Source organism: Ptychodera flava, chromosome 10 (genome assembly GCF_041260155.1).
Source record: "Ptychodera flava strain L36383 chromosome 10, AS_Pfla_20210202, whole genome shotgun sequence".
Classification (NCBI taxonomy): domain Eukaryota; kingdom Metazoa; phylum Hemichordata; class Enteropneusta; family Ptychoderidae; genus Ptychodera; species Ptychodera flava.
Window position 1 is genome coordinate 43,416,594 of NC_091937.1, and position 21,235 is coordinate 43,437,828.

The 21,235-nt window shown below is 38.9% G+C and overlaps 4 protein-coding genes and 1 long non-coding RNA gene across 6 annotated transcripts in view; 2 read left to right on the forward strand and 3 right to left on the reverse strand.

Moving 5' to 3' along the window:
- Positions 1-1,012: 1,012 nt before the first annotated feature.
- The window catches only part of LOC139142894 (protein TFG-like), a 30,689-nt gene continuing 10,466 nt past the window's right edge, over positions 1,013-21,235 (reverse strand). For both annotated transcript variants that reach the window (XM_070713080.1, XM_070713079.1), the window contains exons 5-6: positions 18,171-18,311; positions 1,013-4,353 (exon numbers count right to left, since the gene is read on the reverse strand). In XM_070713080.1, coding sequence (XP_070569181.1) covers positions 4,160-4,353; positions 18,171-18,311 — 335 coding nt within the window. In that variant the 3' untranslated portion in view covers positions 1,013-4,159. The remainder of the gene's footprint in view (positions 4,354-18,170; positions 18,312-21,235) is intronic.
- On the reverse strand, positions 2,842-3,759 carry LOC139141678 (calcium-binding protein P-like). Its single transcript, XM_070711263.1, has 2 exons — positions 3,756-3,759; positions 2,842-3,341 (listed from the first exon to the last, which is right to left on the reverse strand). The coding sequence occupies exons 1-2, from the start codon at positions 3,757-3,759 to the stop codon at positions 2,842-2,844; spliced, it is 504 nt and encodes a 167-aa protein (XP_070567364.1).
- Positions 10,342-11,813, forward strand: LOC139142893 (uncharacterized). Its single transcript, XM_070713078.1, has 3 exons — positions 10,342-10,796; positions 11,144-11,347; positions 11,558-11,813. Exons 1-3 carry the CDS (start codon positions 10,342-10,344, stop codon positions 11,805-11,807), a joined length of 909 nt encoding a protein of 302 aa, XP_070569179.1. The 3' UTR covers positions 11,808-11,813.
- LOC139142897 (uncharacterized) lies at positions 10,461-15,650 on the reverse strand. The gene is made up of 3 exons (XR_011554488.1): positions 14,634-15,650; positions 13,188-13,317; positions 10,461-10,599 (listed from the first exon to the last, which is right to left on the reverse strand). It is a non-coding gene; the product is annotated as an uncharacterized lncRNA (long non-coding RNA).
- On the forward strand, positions 12,432-14,417 carry LOC139142896 (uncharacterized). Its single transcript, XM_070713081.1, has 4 exons — positions 12,432-12,553; positions 12,829-13,038; positions 13,290-13,473; positions 13,603-14,417. Exons 2-4 carry the CDS (start codon positions 12,883-12,885, stop codon positions 13,920-13,922), a joined length of 660 nt encoding a protein of 219 aa, XP_070569182.1. The 5' UTR covers positions 12,432-12,553; positions 12,829-12,882; the 3' UTR covers positions 13,923-14,417.

Sequence of the window (21,235 nt, forward strand, 5' to 3'; positions counted from 1 at the left end):
GGCTCAAGATAACATTGACAAATCAAGTAATAAATTACACACCTCCCCCCCCCCCCCCCTCGAAAGTGCATTGTGATTTTTTTGCCAGGTGCTGCAGATAAAATTGAGAATTGAGAACAGTCCCATTCAGAAGCGAGCCCACCAACTGAAGCTGTTCAGAGTTAAACATCTCATACAGAGGTACTTAATTTACTTATGAAATATTTAGGCACAAGATCGCCAAAGCATGACATTTGTGGACCAACAGAGACAGCTTGGTTGTTGACAACAGTTCATTACAATTGTTAACTCTCGTCAACAAGTGTTATAAAATTAATATGTAAATTTATAGACAAAGGACAGCTTCTGCAGGTTAGAAAAAACATATAGCAGATTACAGGCTTATTATAAATAGTACAAAAACAGGATTATAATGATTAAAAACTTTTTTCAAACATCTCTAATATACCAGTTGTCTGACTCACACCAGCTGACTCCACTAGCTTGTACGAGTGCTTACTTTGGGGGGAAGATTATTTCATCAGGAGTGAGCTATATGATGTGGACGTATAAGTTCTACCCTGCTTGCTGGCTGAGAAGGCAATGGTTCACTTCACCATATCAACAAGACTTTTTGCTATGGTTCAGACCTATTTCATTTCTATCACAAAGAATCTGCAAGAAGAATGATCAGTCTTATGCACTTTTAACATCTATTGTTTTTTATCAGCAGGTACGGAGCATGTCCAGCTTCCACCTCACATTTTAACGTTCTGAATTTGATATGTACTCACACAGATTACAGATGCAATCAGTATACAAAACCAACTCTCTATGCATTTTTCCTGGTCAATAAGGGCTATTTTAGGTGAGGCATAAGCTTGATAAAAATTTAAACTTGCCTCTCAGGCCATAAAAGCACTAACTCTGACAAAACATAATTCCCATACCAGAAGATTGACCAAGACATTGGTTAAGTGATTGTACTTTGGGATATTCTCAAGAAAATTATATATTTTTTTTTTGGGGGGGGGGGGGGGGGGGGGGGATTGGGGAGGGCCTTGAATGTATATTTCCTTTGGCAAAATTATGCTGCTGAGTCAGATAATCCTGTCAAAGGATAAAATTGTCTGTTTCATTTGAATAAATCTTATTTTGAAAGATTCTGATACTGGCATTTCATGTCTTACTCGGGCACCTGTCCAGGAAAACAGGACTGCTCAAAAGACTAAAATTCAGTACAACACAGACCGCTGGTCTCTTGGATTAAAATTCATCACAGGAACATGTCGCTGAAGTTTGTACAGGACAACAAAACTTTACAAAAAGCTGGTTGATGGTAACATTTTTTGAACACATCAAACTTCAGGACAAATGAGAATCAGATTTATCATTATGAAGTCATGGTGGCGCTGTATTTTCAGATGGCATCCCCCACCACATTAACTTGACTGAAGCTTTCCTTCAAATTTAGGTACAAGCTGACTTTCCAATGCATATGTATGCATCGACATAAGAAAATGGAGGTTGACCCTTTCATCCCCATTTCCCTATATATAGGTCCAACAATGCAATCAGGAACTAGGGGCTTGTACCAAATTGTGGTCGTGAAAGGGTTATGGTCAAGATGAAAACCGCTAAGGGGCCGTCGATAATAAAAGCTGACGCACGACAAACGTAATTCTTTTGTTTAGGGGGGGAGGGGGTAAAAGCTCATTTCGTTTTGTGTGCGTCAAAATCGCATAAGGATTTTCTATTGTTTTTGAAGTGCGACGTTGCTGTGAGGACGCAATACTACCTTCGCGTTCATCGAGAACAGAATGACCACAAAATTCAGGGACAGAAAAGACAATGAAAAGACATGAATTTGAAATAAAAACTTGTAGCTTTTTCACGTGAACATGTACGTGAAACATTTTCCTATGTCCGAAGTGTATTAAAATGTTCAATCTTAAAAAGTGAAACGCGTAAAGTGGAGGTTTATTAATTAAAGTGCACTTCCGGTATTTTTCCAAGGGCATGCAGATCGTCGAGGTGCGTGTGGGTTTGTCAGAAACGGCATCATAATATGAAATTGATTTTGCATGAGAAGTTTCGTTTTGAGGGGGGAGGGGGTTTCAAGTAAAACGAAGGAATTACGTTTCTTGTGTGTCAGCTTTTATTATCGAAAACCGCTAAGTGTCAACAACTCATCAGAGTGTAGTATACAGGCAACTGACACACCTATAGATGTCAGTGATTGTTACTTTCTGTCACAATACTCTAGAGCCAACTTTGTGGCGCCTCATTTATAGTTGACGTCCACTCATTATTGACATTCACTTGGTTTCTTGATCATGGCCCTCTGACAGTGAAATGTCTATGGTATTTACAAATACACTAAACACACTACAACGACAGCTACGCTAAACCTACAAGAATTTTGTGTCTTCTACACTCATACCACATTTGTTAGCATACTACATACTTTATTTCCATAAATAATTTTGAAAAGTTTGGAGTAACGTTTTCTTTCATTTTCCATAATTTTTCAACATTGCACACACTTCATTACTAACATAACGATTATTAAAATCATGTTGTTTTTGTCATTAACAGCCTGCCTGACCCTTCTGACAGATAATCTTCTATTAATACTTCCATTTTTTTGTAATTTATTGAACTGATGCTTTATCCTACAAGTCTTTTTTCAAGTTATTTGTTCAAACATGTAGATTTGACAAGTAATGAGCCATTAGGGATAAATGCAATGTTTTCTTTTGAGACACGCTCCCTAACAATCAGATGGCTCTGTACTCACATGACGTTGAAACATGCAAATTTAATGTTGGCCGATCACAGACAGCATATCGGCGTATGTTTCTATTTATGTAAATTACTTGTACCCTGGACCAGGCGTGGGATACCTGGGCCCTGCCGTGTACTGCTGCTGCCCTCTAGAGTACGGGTTACCAGCAGAACTGGCTGGATACGGCTGTGGGTTTGCATAGCCTGGCTGGGGGGGGGTTGCCCTACATAGGGTTGCGGCTGAGATGATGGTGGATACCCGCCATACTGTTGCTGGGTATATGCCTGACCAGGCTGCTGCTGCTGCTGTTGTTGTTGCTGGCTTCCCTGGCTTTGAGGTGGGTACCCAGGTTGCCCGGCTGCACCGTAACCTGGTTGCCCACCGTACCCGGTCGGAGCCTGTTGCTGGGCTGGGTAGCCCGGCTGCTGCTGCTGCTGTGGTTGTTGTTGCTGCGGGGGTGTCTGCTGGTACTGCTGTGCTGGAGGCTGCTGCTGTTGGAATCCTATCTGTGGACTCGCAGAAGGGGACTGTCCGTATGGTGCACTTGCCGGTTGACTAGAGGTCTGTGGCTGTGCTGAAAAAAACAAATTCCAAAACAAATATCTAGTTCACTTTCTACTTCAACCTGTGAAGATGGCAAGAATCTGGAACTGAGCTTGAACTTGTTTCTGTATGTCAATAAGTTTGCAGAATGAACTTGATGATGGTTTTCAGAGCACATGGCTCTTGTGTGTCAGCTACATGAAAACACTTGATAACCGTATGTTAGAAACATGACATATGAATACAGGAGTCATGGCAGATCAAAGGGGCAAACATTAATCAGCATACAGAAACTTTGAAAAGAATACATGTCAAGTCAATATACAGAACATGTGACAATGAAAACAGACACAAACACGCAGCAAGTTAGTGAACAGAAACACATGACAAACACAGTACAGAACACATGTATAGTCTGTATACAGAACACAAGTCAAATCATTACACATAAGGCCAAAAAAAGAAAAAGAAATGTTTCTGGTCAGCGCGCGCGTCACTTGAACAACAGCGCGTCACCCTTTTTTTTCTGTTTGTGGCCGGCGGCCGTGGCTGACACCAAACCAAAATGGCTGAAGAGAAAGAGAAAATTCTGTGGGGGGCATGATCAGTGACTGCATGAACAGTATATATGTGACTATATTGATAAAACTATAAAACTGACCCTCCTCCCTCCCTTGAGGGAAAAAAAAAAAAAAAAAAAAAAAAAAAAAAAAAAAAAAAAATGAAATGCGCGTCGCCGCACCATTTTTTAAAGGGAGACCTGACCAGAAACATTTCTTTTTTTTTTTTGGCCTAACACACAACAAGTCAGAGAGGAATCACAGAACAAAAGGAAATATGAAGAAGAGACTAAGAAAACCTACCAGGCTGTGCAGTTGGATACTGTTGTGGATAGGTTGGCTGCGGTTGAGCCTGTGGCTGAGGTGGTTGCTGTTGATGTGGCTGCTGCTGTTGTTGTTGCTGTTGTTGTTGTTGTTTGAGTTGCTGGCTAGCTGAAGACCCTAAGCTAGACGTACTGTCTGCCGGTGAGCTTGGTCTTGAACCTTAGAATGTTTGAATAATAGGTGCTGTGAGTTTCCTAAAGTGGAACTTTTGCTGGTGTAACAACAGAGAGGCTATATACTGAGTATGACAATTGGAATTTCTACAGATTCTTTGGCTCAGATTCAAAACACATAATTGCAGTCATCTTTCAGGCATAGGGTGTTCATCAAAATCATGCTCACTGCAGGCAATCTATTTATTCACATGAAAAACTTTATTCTTACTCTACAATTCCATCATATATGTGATTATCTACCTTTCAATTTTTCACATCTACTTAATGATTTTCACAATGCTTGGCTTCTTTGAAGCATTTCCCCATCAACTAACCAATACATATTTAACCTGTTGTGGGTAAAGTCTAGACAGCACACGGCAGTTATTTCAAACAAATGGCTGTGTGCGCAAATACATGTCTACACGCTCACAAACAAGCTTATAGAAACTTATTTTTCATTGGATTATAGGGCCGTTCTGACACAGCATTTAACAACGTTGCGAACGCCGTTGTTATGGTAAACAATGACGAAAACCACGTGTGAGAACAGTTAACGACGGTGTGCTGCGACGGCGTCGATCTACGGCGTCGAATTTCGTCAGACCTGCAACGGCGCGCCGACGCAAATTGTGTGTCAGAACGGTTAACGACGGTGTAAACGCCCTCTCGCGACGACTTTTGTCCAAAACATTACCTCTGACCTATCAGCTCGACACGTATGTTTAGTTAGCTGAAAACCGAGAATTAAGTTGTGCGCATGCGCAAGCTAAATTTACACAGGGCAAAGGTCGTGTGCAAAAAAATGTCACCTGATTGTATGTTAATGAGCTACAGAGCTTCGTAGCAACCGGGCGGGGATTTCTTCAAGTTTCTATGGCCTTTTAACCAATAAAAATGATCAGAATGATGTCAAACTAGTGTCAGAATGTTCTTTGGGAACTAATTATATGAATATGTATGAGTTTGGGGCGGTCAGACGATTGTAAACCCGCGAAAATTTGATCGAGTTGTAGGCCCACCTAGCGACTCACGTCTGTCTGCCAGCTGTTGTGTACAGTTTTGAGGTCAAATTTTGTCGGCGATTTTTGATATTTTCTTGAGTTTGTCAACTAATTTCACCAACATAGTAAGTTAAAGCTACTTATTTTTATTACATTCCAACAAAGTTTCACTGAGGCTAATTTTTTTTGGTAAGGTTTTTGAAAAAAAAATTACGTAGTGGTTTAGACTCTGTTTACACTTCAGTTCATTGACCTTCATTGTAATTTACAACCCAGCTGACGGCCTTCTACTTTTTTTCTTGAGTTTGGCATAATTTTTTTGCGGTTTCTTCTTTTTTTGTGTTGTGAAGATGTCTGGTTTTGATTTTCATCTTGCCTGCCTCAGAAAGATGTGCAGAATTTGTGGGGGTAGGGCCCAAAATTCAGTAGATGAGCTGACAGGAAAATGTCCTAAATTATGTTCCAAATATACAGATCAGATTTCTTTTACTTTTGGTATTGATGTAGGGACTGATGAACAGGATGTGCATCCAAACCACATTTGTTATTTATGTTATAAGCGTTTGTTCAATGATTCAGTATTTCTTTTGACAATGATGTATGGGAACCCCACCCAAGAACAGGAGAATGTAATGTTTGTAAAGAATTTAAACAGCAAAGTAAAGGAGGAAAGCCAAAAAAGGTAAAACGGGGCAGACCACCAACAAAATCAAAACAAAATCATGACAGTGACCACCAAACTGATATAATTTTAACAGAGGATGGTAAGGCACACTTAATGCAACAAGCTGAAATGTCACCGACTTTTGATTGGCCTGACCAATTCAAGCCAATACCAATGGATGATGTAAAATGCACCATTTGCCTGTCTGTTTTCACTAATCCATTGGAGACACCGTGTGAACATGTTTTTTGTAGTAAATGTCTTGTTGAAGTATTTCTTACTGAAAATGCCCAGTGTGTCCGTTGTCCATTTTGTACCCAGTCTGTATGTTGTTTTTCTGTCCGTCCTGCCAAGTTGTATTTTATTAATATTTTACGTTCTTTACCAATGAAATGCCAAACATGTCAACAAATTTGCAACTCCTCTGACCTCAATAAACACAGCTGTACACCAAGTCAGATTACAGAGTCAAATAAACAAAGTGAACAAACAGCAGGCATATTGTCGGTATTAGAGCGACCAATAGAATTACCACTCACAAAGGACTTGGAGAAAGTGGCAACACATTTACTGAAAAGTAAACAAAACATGGGGCCCGGGGGCACCGACGTCCTTTGTACCTCCTTACTGTTTATTATTTGCCATAAATGTGAAATTTGGCAAAAAGTCAAATTGTTTGGACATAAATGAAAGTTATTTGAACTGGTTGGTTACTGCTCCAGCATAAGTTCAAGTGTGGATTCTAAGTATCAACAACCTTGATATGTGTGAAAGTGAATTAAGAATAAGAGATGGGACTACATAGGATCAACAATCTCTAAAACAGGAAATGGTGAACTTATATAATACAGAAGGGGGGAAAATTTAGCCACAAACTATTGTAATATAATGGACAATGGCTAATCTAAACCAAATTACTTAAACTGGATTGTTGGCATTGATTACACATGTATTTATTGTCCATCAAATAGGAAATAAATTTGGGCCATTGACTAAAAAACATTTGCTTGTTACACTCACCACACTTGTACTTAGTATTTGGAGTGTACACCTATCTACAATACAATGATAAAAAGTTTGGACTCTGTAGGTCAACAGTGCATCTTTAATGTATGAGAATAAATAAGCTTACCCCTCAAGTAAATGTATAGGCCAAAAACAATATTTTAAATTTTGAATTATGTGGTGCAGGGAAGGACATACAATATGGTGAAAAGCAAACTAAATATAAAAACTGAATATACAATTATATGGAAATGTTGTTCCACAGTCATGAGTATCTGGTGTGTGCCGAGAGACAAATATTAAAATAGGACAGTATCATCCTGACCACAGTTTGTCTGACTGAATGTTTCCTCTGATTTTCTGACACGGTGATAGGTACAAAATATTATGTTATTCACGATAGTTATACAACATGGCTTGCATTTTGTTCATTAGAACTGAGTTTTACATGTAAGATAACTTTCTCATAAACTGTAAATTCTGGCTTCTGGCAGCTCAAACGTCGCAATACTACATTTTGATATGATATGTATGATATGAAGTGACTTGCACACATATGCAATATGCAGTGACAGTCGATATATTCATAGTGAGAGTCTACTACATTCAAGCATAGTGATGTTGACAACTACATGCATGCCAATGCACGATTTCAAAGTAGCCAGGAGGAAATTCTAATGGTCTTTTAGTGGAAATATAAACGACAGTGAAACAAACAACATTAGTTATCGTTACCTTGCTTAAGTGCAATCTCGGATCATGCATGATCTGATGATCATGCCTGAAGTGCGCGTAAATCGGTCAACATAAGCACACACTGTCTTTAGCGATCGAATGATGTCAAAATCAATGCACAACTGTCGAAATTACCCAAAATGGGCAACAGAAAACTAAAAGTTATCGCTGTGTCAAAAGGACAGTACATCAACATAAAACGACGCTAGTTTGTTATGACATGGAGGTAGAAGGATAGAGCATTCCCTCCGCTCTCACCTAGCCCTGCGTACGACGCTGTGTGTTCCGCTACAGCTAATCGCCCCGCTCACCACATGTCACAGCCCTGCAAAGACCCGTACGTAGGGTCGCGGTCAGTCGGTGACTTCAAATCCATTTGGGACTTGACGTAAAAAGCCAAATTACTGCCGAAATTCAGCGTTCTTGGGCCAGGTCGTATCCCTGCCTACCTCAGCTACTCGATCGCTTCCAAAAATGTCAGTCTTTTATTCACTTCTCGTAAATAACCGTCGATGTCGGCAACTCTCTCGCTAGCCCTGCGTACGATGCTGTGTGTTGGCTGCCAACGCACAGCATCGTACGCAGGGCTAGCGAGAGAGTAATAATAAATAAACTCTAAAAACTTTAGAACGTCAAAATTCGCACAAGACCGAGGAACAAGATCGCGTCGGTTTGATTTTTCAGTCTTTGCAAAACAACGCTAACTTGTTATATGCGCATGCGCATATTAAGGGAAGACCCATTTGATTTCGGGGGGGGGGGGGGGTATGCAGGAAGTGCGTATGGGAACTTTTTTTTGGTCAGAGAGACAGCATTTTTTTATTTCAACTGTCAGACCTGCATCAATTTTTTTTATCAAATGGAGTAGCAGTGCAATTTTTCAAATTTAAGCCAGTGTTTCACATATCACAGGATGGTTTCATATATTCATTTTACATTCCAACAAATGAAAACAAAATGGAAAGTCTAGTATATATACAACTTTAAATTATAGAACACATTTTTGGCAAATCAACAATGATCAGTACTATACCTGCTTTTCTTTAAAACAGTCAATTCCTTTTAAGTTCTCAGGGGATATGTTATCTCTTGTGGTCAGAGACACAAGGCTCACACATTGTATTTCATTATATTTGTTGTTCCTCAATTTTTCATTGTCAACTTGTAATCTTTCTAACATATTCATATTGAGAGAATAATGTATTGGTTTTAACACTAGTTTATTGACTCCTGTCTTGTGTTTTAAATTTTCACAATTTACAGAAGTCAAATAGTCCCATATAGATATTGCCTGTACCATAGAGATATTGCAAGAGAAATCCTGAAATATGATTTCTTATATCATAAGTGCTGGAACAAAAAAACACATAAGAATTGCTTGTGGTAAAAACATTTGCGCTGCCTGTGGCAGCATGCTAGCAAACAATACATGAGAATGAAGTTTCCAAAATTTTGTTGTTTTCAACTGCATTGTGACAGTTCCTTTTTTATTTCTGTCTGTTATGAGTATTTTTTTTTTCAAGCCATTACAGGCTTAATTTTTTTCTTTTATTTCACCTGGTGACATTTTTTTTCTCAAAATCCTCCATACCTCCCCCCCAGAAATCAAGTGGTTCTCCCCTAAGTGAGTCCCTGACCTGTACGGGCCAGTGGATTACTTCCTCAGTAGAACTGATATGCCTGCCGGTACCGGTGTTTATCGCCTACGGAGGCCATCATTCTTCAGTCGATAAAAGGCGCCTTTCGTACCAAAAAATACACGACAGCTGCAAAAGTGCATCACTGTCAACTTCATAACTTTAGAACACATTGAAATACACAGTGAAACGTTCAAAAACGTAAAAAATGTGCCCATACCGAGAAACAAGATGGCGTCCGTTTCGATTCTTCAACTCAGATTTTGTCCTACAGTTGTGCGCATGCGCAGACGGTAGCTTTAGCGAAAGTGAGGCAAAATCAAGTAAATATAAAATAAAAATGGATAAAAATATTGTTTAAAAATAATGTAATGCATATATCACCAAATTTTGAACATTTCTGACGGTATTTCAACTATACGAACACCCATGCCAAACATCACAATAATCAAATCAGTGGTTTTGAGGAAAAATTGAAAATAGTGGTTTTCAGAAAAAAGCTAAAAAAGTGACTTTAAAATGATTCAATCGAAAAAAGAAAAAAAACCGTTTGAGATACATGCCCAAGTGACCACCAGACCAAATTTCAGAAAAAGTTACTGAAGCGTTTCTGAGATACCTGCGTCCACAGCTTACGGCCCACTATGTTGGCCATATTGGGCCGCGCCATCACATTAGTACCTTTGTGCCCACAGGGCACAAAGTACTAAAAATCAGCAGATGGAAAAACAGCCATCTACAAAACAGGAGGACCAGTAAGTTTTTTTCTATTTTTTATTGATATTGCAACAATAAAATTTTTAACAGAAAACATACAGAAAGTTATGTGTGGATATTGATCATTTAATGAGTTTACAGAAAACACTAGTATATATGCTGCTGGGCTAGAGTAGATTGTAGTAGATTGGAAAATAACTGCTCATCCAAAGTTTACAACTGAGATAAGAATGAAAAGTCAGTGGTCTTTTACAATATTTGATGATGATATGCTTTGCATTCTAAAATATGTATTTCAGGATATTTCTGCCCAGATAAATATTTATTTCATTCAGCGAGTCAAGAATCCGTTGCAACAAAATCAGTTGTGTACATCATCAATCCTCAATTTATCTTTTCTTCAGAACCTTGTTGTTGTTCAGACACCACAAGCAAGAGTTGCTACAAACACTGCCTGCAGGAGCACCATACGCAAACGGTCCATTTACCTGGAAAATCAAAGAGAGAAAATTAGTAAAGGGTCAACAGATGCGCAACAAACAGATGAAATTAAAGTTGCTGCAAAACAAAGGAGAATAGATGAGTTGTTTGCCAAAATCCCAAAGAAGACGATCAGCGGTGAAGAAATGTTGGCTGTAAAAAGTGATCTTGGAATGTCTTGGAACAGCAACAGGAAATTGAAGAGGTTAGTCTTCGCGTATCCTACTTACCTGCTAGAGAAGAAACACTATAAAATGGAAAAAAATTCAATTAAAGGGTCAAAGTAACAAACACATATTATTGATATTATTTTTGTCATTCTAGTTTCATTGATATTATATATTATATATAAATGAAACCAGAATGACAAAATTAATATCAAAAGTTGTTGTTTGTGTCAAGCCTCACTGAGCAGAACAATATGAATAATATTATTATTCATATTGTTCTGCTCACTAAGGCTTGACACACCATAGCTATACATGGACATAGAACAAAAGTACATGTGTACACTGAAAGTTAACTGGACATTCTTTCTATTGTTTTGCATAGATGGTTCAGTCAGTGGGGTTTGAGAAGTGAAGGTGAACTGAAAATGAGAAGAGAAAAGGAACACATTATTGGTGATAATTTGCTAGCAGAAAGTTTGCGTTTTGTCTTCAATGATGAAAAGGGGAAAACTGTGAAGCCTGCACCCTGTGTGTATGCAAGAAGTCTGCCTGAAAAAGTGTTACAACATCTTGAGGACAATGACAAGTAAGTGATGTAACTGTGCACTGGAATCTAAATTTTGAAATTCATTTCTGATACTGACAATGTGATCATACTCCATAGATCTTTCATTTTTTTTTGTCATCAAAGCCCAGTAACTGTAACTTTGAGTTTTATATGTAGTTCACATGTCAACTAAACATGTAAAGGGTACAGATACTGGGGCTTTTAAGTCATAAAGTCTTTATTTTCCAGATTAAACCTACTGACATGGCATGACGGACACATACCAGAGAATGAACTGTGGATTAAACTAGGTGGAGACAAGGGCGGAGGAAGTTTTAAATCCATGTTCCAGCTAGGCAACGTTCCTCACCCTAACGCCAAACAAAACACAGTTGTATTTTGCCTGTTTGAAAGTGGAGACAGCTTTCAAAACTTGCTCACTGCTCTGGGAAGATACAAAGAACAACTACATCATCTCAAGACACTGACCTGGAAGTGAGTTGAAAATATTGAAAACATTACTTACATGACTTTCAACAGCAACAGCAAGGGGTGGACGATACTCCACAATACTGGAGTATGTGGTCCCAGTTTCCCCTAAATTTTGATGTTTATCTTTCTGTATACACAAAATCAAACTCAAAATGACTACGAATTGTACAACCTTCGTGAGTACGTATGTTAGCGTGTGCATTTGTGTGCATCTCACCAGACTCAGCTGTGTCATAACACCACGCATTGGATTGTAAAAACTTGGCCAGTTGTTGAATTTAGGGTTGAGAATATGGCAGAGCGGTCTGATGTCCCAGCTACGCAATTTGGTGCAGTAGGTGTGGGTTCAAGATCTGGTGGTAAAATATATGAAATTGTCTGCAGAATTCAGTCAAGCTGTTACTCAATGGTCTTCTGGTTTTAAAATACTCACTTTCACTTGTTTTTTTTTTGCATATATTCTCTATATTTCTTCGGGGAAAGACATTCAGGCTGTTTGCTTTCGGAGACTATGAATATCTTTGTAAGATGTACGGTTTGAGTGGACCAAGTGGAAGACATTTTTGTCTGTGGTGTTTAGTAACCCAAGAGAGTCCCAGATACCAAGACAACTGAGAATTTCACAACCCAGGACCCTTGAACAATTTCCAAGGACTACAATGAATTCCTGACCATTGGCAAAGGGAAGTTGTCAAATGCAAAGCACTTCAACAATGCAATAAATGAACCATATTTGACATCCCAATAACACAGGTAATTATGCACTTACTTCTTACTGTATACAGGCAAGACTTGTTATGGGTTTTAGTGCTGTCAATTATACTCATTACCCAACCCAACTAGATGGACAAATTAATCTGTAATATTTACATTTGTATAGACCACAATGTACTCTGTTTTCCTAATCTGAAATGGCAATCTTTATACCGAATTGTTGTGAGAAAAGTTGAAGACCTCTACTTGGGTTTGATACAGTAGGTAAAGACTTACACATCCATATATTTTTACTTCTGTTTAAAAACAATTAGGTGTGTGTGCCGAGTCTTCATCTGGACCTGGGTATTTACCTACGCTTCTACAATATGTTTGAAATGGAAGTTAGTAAGCTGGACAAAAAAATAGATGCAGACGGTCTTCTTGTGCAGACACTTGACAACACTCTGCAAAAAATAAATGTCCACCGGCAGGCATATCATGGAAAGGCATTCGTTGGAAATCATGTGCACAAATGTTTACAGGTTAGTTGACAAACTGTGCAAAGTAAAGTCATGCACGATGTGGGATACAGAATTTGACAAGCACATGACAGAATATACATGTCATCTGCACAAGTTCTGTATCACACACACATTAGGCATTACATTTGGAAATCAAGAAAATGACTTACCTTATACTTGTGGTGATTATCCACTTCTTAACTGACCATTATTGAGCCTACCAAACTTCTTTAAACTTCACACATGCAATATGTTCTCATCCATGCATGTAGGACTGCAACATTGATATGCTCACACAAGCTGTAGTTGATGAAGTGGGAAAGAGAAACCAAGAGATTACTGCTGAAGCCGTGACTGTATGTGAGAAATTCAACAAACTTTTCAAATTGTTTGCCAAGTGCCATGCTGCATACAGCTCATCTAACTACATGGAAGCTGGAGAAATCAACAACTTAGGTAAGGTATACTTCTGTATAGAAACAATCCTATCATCTGGAAGTGGGGTAACTGGTGGGGTAACAAGAGCTTTATGAGTAATTGTGCCAACTGACCATTTTAATTGGTTTGTTTTTTCTCTTTCTCTAGAAGCAAATATAGATGCTCTCATGGCCTACTACAGGCAGCAATTTCCTGATGCCAAGATCTCACCGAAGTTACACATCCTTGAAAATCACACCGTCCCATGGATCAGAAGATGGGGATTTGGCTGCGGTTTTCATGGGGAACAGGGTGGGGAGCATATTCATGCAGACCTCAATAATATCAGATTTAGTATAAGGGGCCTAAAAGACAGTCTCGAAATTGCCAAGAGCCTGATGAAAGAACACTGGATGCAGGCATCTCCCACCACTCAGAAGCACAAACCCGAAATCGTGTGTAAAATTGGAAAGAATAAAAGCCAATAAATGTTATATGTATCGACAAAAATGCTTGTGTACACAGAATGTACTGGTACATGTATATAGTACTGAAAATGTTAATGAGACATTTTATTGGTTTGACAATCTGTAATTTGGTCAGTCACTCGCAAAATCCATTTCTATTTTTACTTTTATTTTTGAAGATAAATGCCATTCAATGCATGTAACTTTTAACTCAAAGTCGGGTTCTTGTACCTGCTCCATAACTGTACATGAACCAAAACATCCTCACAAATGGGTTCATAAGCATCTCCTTCAACATATCATTAGTCTTGCAATCATATCTAATTAGCTTTGATGGAAGAGAATCTGCAAGGGAAACACCATTTTTTGTGTGTATGATACAACAGTTCTCACCATGTGTATATAGTAAATGTTTATGTGATTGATACTTACCTTTTTATGGTGAAGAATGATAAACATTTATGTGATTGATACCAATCTGATTATAATCAGACTTTAGGGAATGGCAAAGTGAATTCTGATGTGTTGTCGTCTCTGACTACAGGCGGCAACACATCAGACTTCACGACGCTGTTCCCTACATCTCAGATTTTGATCAGATTGGATCGATACTTACCTGTTTATGGTGAATAATAAATGTTTACGTGATTGATACTTACCTGTTATTTGTTTCTGTCTCAAGGACATGACATGACAATGACAACTTATGAATATTATTAATATATGACTTGCCTTTTGATTTGTCCGTTGCCAGCTCCCCCTTTTTTCGGATTTTCTATCCACATATCCATTCACCTATCCATGCCAAGCATCACAGCCTGCACACTTTGGTGTGTGAGTTGTCCTATTTTATCCTACAAATAATGCATAAATCACCAGATTGATAATATATCACATCCAATGCACTGAAGTACGTAGTAAATAATATCACGTACATCAAAATGAGATACTTTACCTCAATCATATTTGCATAAGTCAAAATGGAAGTATCATCATCCACTGACATGGAAAAATGACATTATGCTACAACTGTTGAACTGATGTCTAGACAAACCATTTTCAACAATGCTGACTTACTGTGACCTTCGTGAAATTTTCTGATTCCCCATTTGCTATATAGAATTAATCATCCTCTAGTCCACTGTTGACTTGAACCACAGTCGTTTGGAGAGCTATTCAGCGCTGGGACTATTCGCCCCATAGACGAGAGTACAGAAGCGAGAAATACCTCAAGTCTGGAAACAGAATGGCTATAAAAACCACGCCATGTCACATTCCGTGTCCGATTTCACTGTGAAAATTAGCAAGTTCATCTATCATGCAACCGTCGATCGTTCCCTATCATTCTAAAAGTTCATACCTGATACTTTATCTGATTCAAAAACGCTCGTTTCGTGTGATTTTCGGCCGAATTCGACGGACACCTCGCCAAAACCTGGGGGTGAGCAACATTCCGGTCACCTCTTGGGTACCTCCACTTTACTGACGTTGGCGCCGCCTACCCATGAGGGATGACTGGAATGTTGCTCACGCTTATGTTTTGGCCAGGTGTCTCTCGAACTCGGCCGAAAATCACAGGAAATGAGCATTTTGTAAGCAGATGAAGTATCAGGTATGAATTTTCGTGTGATTTTCGGCCGAGTTCAGAAGACACGTCGCCAAAACATAAGGCATGAAAAACCTTCCAGTCACCCCTCATGGGTACGCGGCGCTAATGTCAGTAAAGTGGAGGTGCCCAACGTCCACTGTGAGGTGACCGGAATGTTGCTCACCCCCAGGTTTTGGCGAGGTGTCCGTCGAATTCGGCCGAAAATCACACGAAACGAGCGTTTTTGAATCAGATAAAGTATCAGGTATGAAATTTTAGAATGATAGGGAACGATCGACGGTTGCATGATAGATGAACTTGCTAATTTTCACAGTGAAATCGGACACGGAATGTGACATGGCGTGGTTTTTATAGCCATTCTGTTTCCAGACTTGAGGTATTTCTCGCTTCTGTACTCTCGTCTATGGGCGAATAGCGCTGAATAGCTCTCCAAACGACTGTGCTTGAACCCAAAAAGCTGAACAGCAATATTTTTTATGCAGTGAACGGCAAAGGTCAATAAACTCTACCACCCACGTCTTGGAGATATTTAAATGGCTTCCGTCAGTTCTACTTTGTAGTGGATTTCCAGCTATTCATCAGTCAGGTCACTGTTATTGAGTGAGCACCCACAAATACAAAAGTGTCCAAGTAAGAATTCTGAACTCTTACCATGTCATTTCAACGTGAGCTATAGATCGCCTGCTACGCAATCGATGGCATGTCGACAATGCATGTCATTGTCAGTGTCATGTCACCTGGCATTTCAAATCACGCTAGTCTGTTCAGATGAAATTATAAGCACGTTTCTACCCATTAGACGTAACTGAAATAACTTATTTAATACTATAAGCCATGGCTTTACGCCACAAACACTTCGTGAAAGAGCGGGACCGTGATCATGCCATTTCGAAATCGAGCGTTACTTCCGGTTTCCCACGCTCGGCATGTACAACGTTGATATATGCTTCTACAAGTACGTACTATGCATAAACGATGACCAGATCAGCCCAAGACCAATTTAGAGCTAAAATGAACCAAAACGGGAATATGCCTGAAGTAATATCACTCGGAATTTGTTTCAGTACATAATTTAACGAACTATAGGCTTCGACAAGAGCTATTAATGCATAAAACTTACCTCTCAGTCCGTGAACTACATCGAGCTGTGGCGGCGGCTAGGAAAATTAGCCGCGCACATGGTCGGGTGTGGCAGTAAAACTGAGGCACACACTTCTCAAATCACCATGTGATTTTCTCCGGAAAACTCAAGAACATAATAATATTCATCATCAATGTCTTGGAATTTTCGGAAATTCAAAAATATGACCGTTACGCCAGTATTGTTCGATAAAACGTTTGGATACTACGATTTTCATCCCGTTTTCGCACCAGAACTATCTCTTGTGAAGGAAAACATTATTATGCATTCAAATTATTCATGACGATTTTAGATTATCGGATTTCATTGGTTAAAGTAAGGGGCGGAGTTCGTTGCTAACGACGGTTGCTATGTTATTAACATAATCCGTCAGTGCACAAAGACGCGTTCGCTGGCGCATGCGCACAACTAAATTCACGCCCAAAACATACGTGTCTGAGTGCACAGTACGCATAGCTGGACTCGACACGAACCATGGAACAACAAAGTTTTCTAAAGTTTTCTACCCAATCCCTATTATCCCATGTCTCCAGCACGACTGATTGCCACCAATTATCTGAGCGTTCTCTTGTCCAGAATGCTCGGGCACTGGCGTCAATGCATTGTTTAAATGCTGAAGCAGCATGTACATGAAACGCATGGTCGATCGCCTACGGCGTTCTTGAAAATTTCTTGCGTACTCGTCATGTCAAACTGAAGGACGTTGTGTCCATGTTGCTGGGCATTCCTGAGGCGACGATTGAACTGTTGAATCCGTCTGGATTGCATATGAAGGTGAAATACAGGAGACACGCCGCTACAGTTGCGTCCTGGACATCCGCCATTGTTGTTTATATCCAACCTGTACTATAGACATATATTGAACGTAGAGGGCGCAAAACACCGGTGTTTTCCTCAAAACACCGGAGGAAATTCCGTGTATGGACATAAGTAGAGATTAAGGGTTAATCCACAGGTGTTTACTAATCAAAACCGTTAGTTACCGGCGGCGTTGGTTTGGCTAGTGGGAACACAGTATATCATATGTGTGGTTTTGTATTGGGTATGCTGCAGTTATCAGAATGTCTAACTCAGATTGCTTTAGTCCTTGAACCCTCTCACAATCAAAGATTTGGTGCAGGCCATTGTTTTCAAATGGCATGGGTGAGCCTACATGTACAAAGGTAGGATTAGAGGGATTCTACTTGTTCATGTACATAACTGCATATTCCATGAAAAAAGATCGCAATGTCATCACAATTGAGGAAGTGGTAGATTTGAGTGGCATTGTGCAGCATCTTGGAATCTTGCAGCTTATTGGTTAGCTGAACACATCATTGTCATTATTGATTTGTTTCCAAACAGCCAATCAGGTGCACAACAGCCTTAATTTCAGACTTCATAACTTGCTGTGAAGAATTTGGAGCCACCAATTAAATTTAACCTTCTGAGCCACTGCATATTGGCGCAGCTTTGACAGTGCGAGAGAGAGAGAGAGAGAGAGAGAGAGAGAGAGAGAGAGAGAGAGAGACGTACATACCTCCACCTTCTTTGTTGAGTCCAAATGACTGCATAACAGCCTCAGTTTCTTTCTGTTTGTACGGATCAAATGCCGCTGTGTCGGCTGCATTGACTACATTCTGTGCTTTCACCGGTGATTGTTGCAAGTCTTGCACTGGCTCTGTTCAACAGACATCAGACATCAATTAAATGATGTTAAGTTAGAGTGCGCTGGGAGGGGGCAGATACATGTATTCAGACTCTTGAACTTTTCAATGCTGTTCTACTCTACCACATATTTGGACTCATTTTAAAGATTATGGAATACTGGAGACCTAAGTTTTCACCTGCTTATTGTTGTGAAAATTAAAAAAAACCCCCATTTTTCACCATGGAGATGACATTGGGATAGCGGCCATTTTGAATTTCAAGTGTTTGTAAAATTGGGTAATGTGTCTCTGTAGTGCTAAATTTTGCATGGTGACCCCTGATTTTTATTCTTGATTTCAAAATGAACTGTTTAAGTTTTCAAAAGAAAAGTTTAGGCAAAAGTTTGGGCAAAAGTGTAAGTCTTCAAATTTTTTAGGCCCATACTATGATATTAAACATGTAGAATTCTGATGAAACCCTTCCATTCCTTAAATTCCTGTATAATAGCCATGCCTTGTGACTGCAATTGATGTTGTTCTTTTAGTTTTCTGGTGAATAGTGAAGATGTTACACAGGGGCATACGGCATTATGGGTGACTTTGGCATAAACACTGATCATCATTTAGGATTTGAGTGCTGTGGGTTATTTTGTAAGTATACAATAATGATAGAAAGATTTAATTTTTAATTTATTCATAATCATAGATTTATTTATTTTTTACACTCTTACTATGACTGATAATGCCTTGTGCCCCTGTGGATGGTATTGAGATTCCAGGATAACCACCCTGATAGAAATCTACTAACACAATGTGGATAAAGATGCTCAAGGGAAAACCGCAAAATCAATATCATCAAACAGTGTTTTCTCTCTCAATAAATTCTGTTTTCTGCCCTTCCATTTCACCCCTATCTCCAAATAAACAGGTCTGACTTCACCACACAAAACAATGCAAATGGACAAAACTACTCTTGTGAAAGGGATACGGTCTGCCATAATGTTGCCGAAATAATTACTATCCAGAAGCCAGCACTTTAGCTTCAAACCAAATATAGGTAACATGAGGGATGGAGAAAATATTTTTTCTCCTTTCCTGAAACACTCTTTTGTACATTCTTCCACACAAAACCATATAAAACAAGTCATCGTTGATGACACAGTCCCCACTTGTTAATGGGTACTTTGATTACAGATCCTCAGAGAGGATAGAGTCCTCTTCATTAATTAGGTCTGTGATAAAAATACTTTGATACAGATGGCGCTCAATGGCTAAGAATGAGTTCCATGGTGATGAAAACATAAAACCAATGTAGGCCACCATCCTAAAGTTCAGAAAATGAGTCAACTAGAAATTAATCAACAGGATGTTACAAAACATTTTGCATACAATTCTAACACTTGACAGATTATCATTGGTACCATATTTCATAAAGTTTGATGCAGTATTTACAACACTATGAGATCAACATCTGTATCAAGTTTCATCACATTTGACGTTGTATTAATTTGTGGCTATATCACCCTAATTAGGAAAGTTCATTACTTATGCAATTACAAATTAATTAAAATGACACTGATAAATGTCTTTTTCAATGTTAAAGCAATGTGAGCTTAACATCAGTTAACATCTGTATAAAGTTTCATGAATTTGATGCAGTACGTATTTCTTGACATATCAGCCTACTTATGAAACTTCAATAATTGACATGTTACTGCTACATGACGTGAAACAAATTGACGAACATATGTATGAAATAGGTCAATGTCCTTGTACCAACTTTGAATGATACTGGTGGAAATATGTCTGAGTTATGGCTCTGTACATTTGAAAATTGTAACAAAATCACCGCCATGCAGCGATATTTGATATTACTGTTTAAAAAATCAACATGTATATGTATGACATGTACATGTACCAACTTTGAATAAGATCAGTTGAGACTTGCCAGAGTTATGGCTCTCGACATGAAACAACCATAACAAAATTGCTACCATGTGGCCATATTGGACCATCTCGTGAAACCAATCGACAAACATATGTATAAATAAGTCAATTTCCTTGTACCAACTTTGAATAAATTTGCTTGATACATGTCTGAGTTATGGTTCCGGACATGAAAAAATCGGAAAAAAAATGGCCACACGGCGGCCATATTGGATTGTATCATAAAACAAATCAATGTGCATATGTATGACAAAGGTCAATGTCCTTATACAATGAATAAAATCGGTGAATAAAATTAGTTGAGACATGCCCAAGTTTTGGCTAAGGACACGAAAAAATTGTAACAAAATGGCTGCCATGCAGCCATATTGGATCATATCATGAAACAAATTGACATACATATGTATGACATAGGTTAATGTCCTTGTACCAACTTTGAATAAAATCGGTTGAGATATGCCTGAGAGTATCATGGCTCTGTACATGAAAAAATCTTAACAAAATGACCGCAACGCAGCCATATTGGATCGTATCACAAAACAAATTGTCCTTGTACCAACGTTGAATAAAATTGGTTGAAACATGTCTGAGTTATGGCTCTGTATATGAAAAAATTGTAATAAAATGGCCGCCTGGCGGCCATATTGGATCGTATCACAAAACAAATTGACGTGCATATCTATGACATTGGTCAATGTCCTTGTACCAACATTGAATAAAATCGGTTGAAACATGTCTGATTTATGGCTCTGTACATGAAAAAATCGTAACAAAATGGCCGCCTGGCGGCCATATTGGATCGTATCACAAAACAAATTGACCTACATATGTATGACATAGGTCAATGTCCTTGTACCAACTTTGAATGAAATCGGTTGCAACATGTCTGATTTATGGCTCTGTACATGAAAAAATCGTAATAAAATGGCCGCCTGGCGGCCATATTGGATCGTATCACAAAACAAATTGACGTGCATATCTATGACATTGGTCAATGTCCTTGTACCAA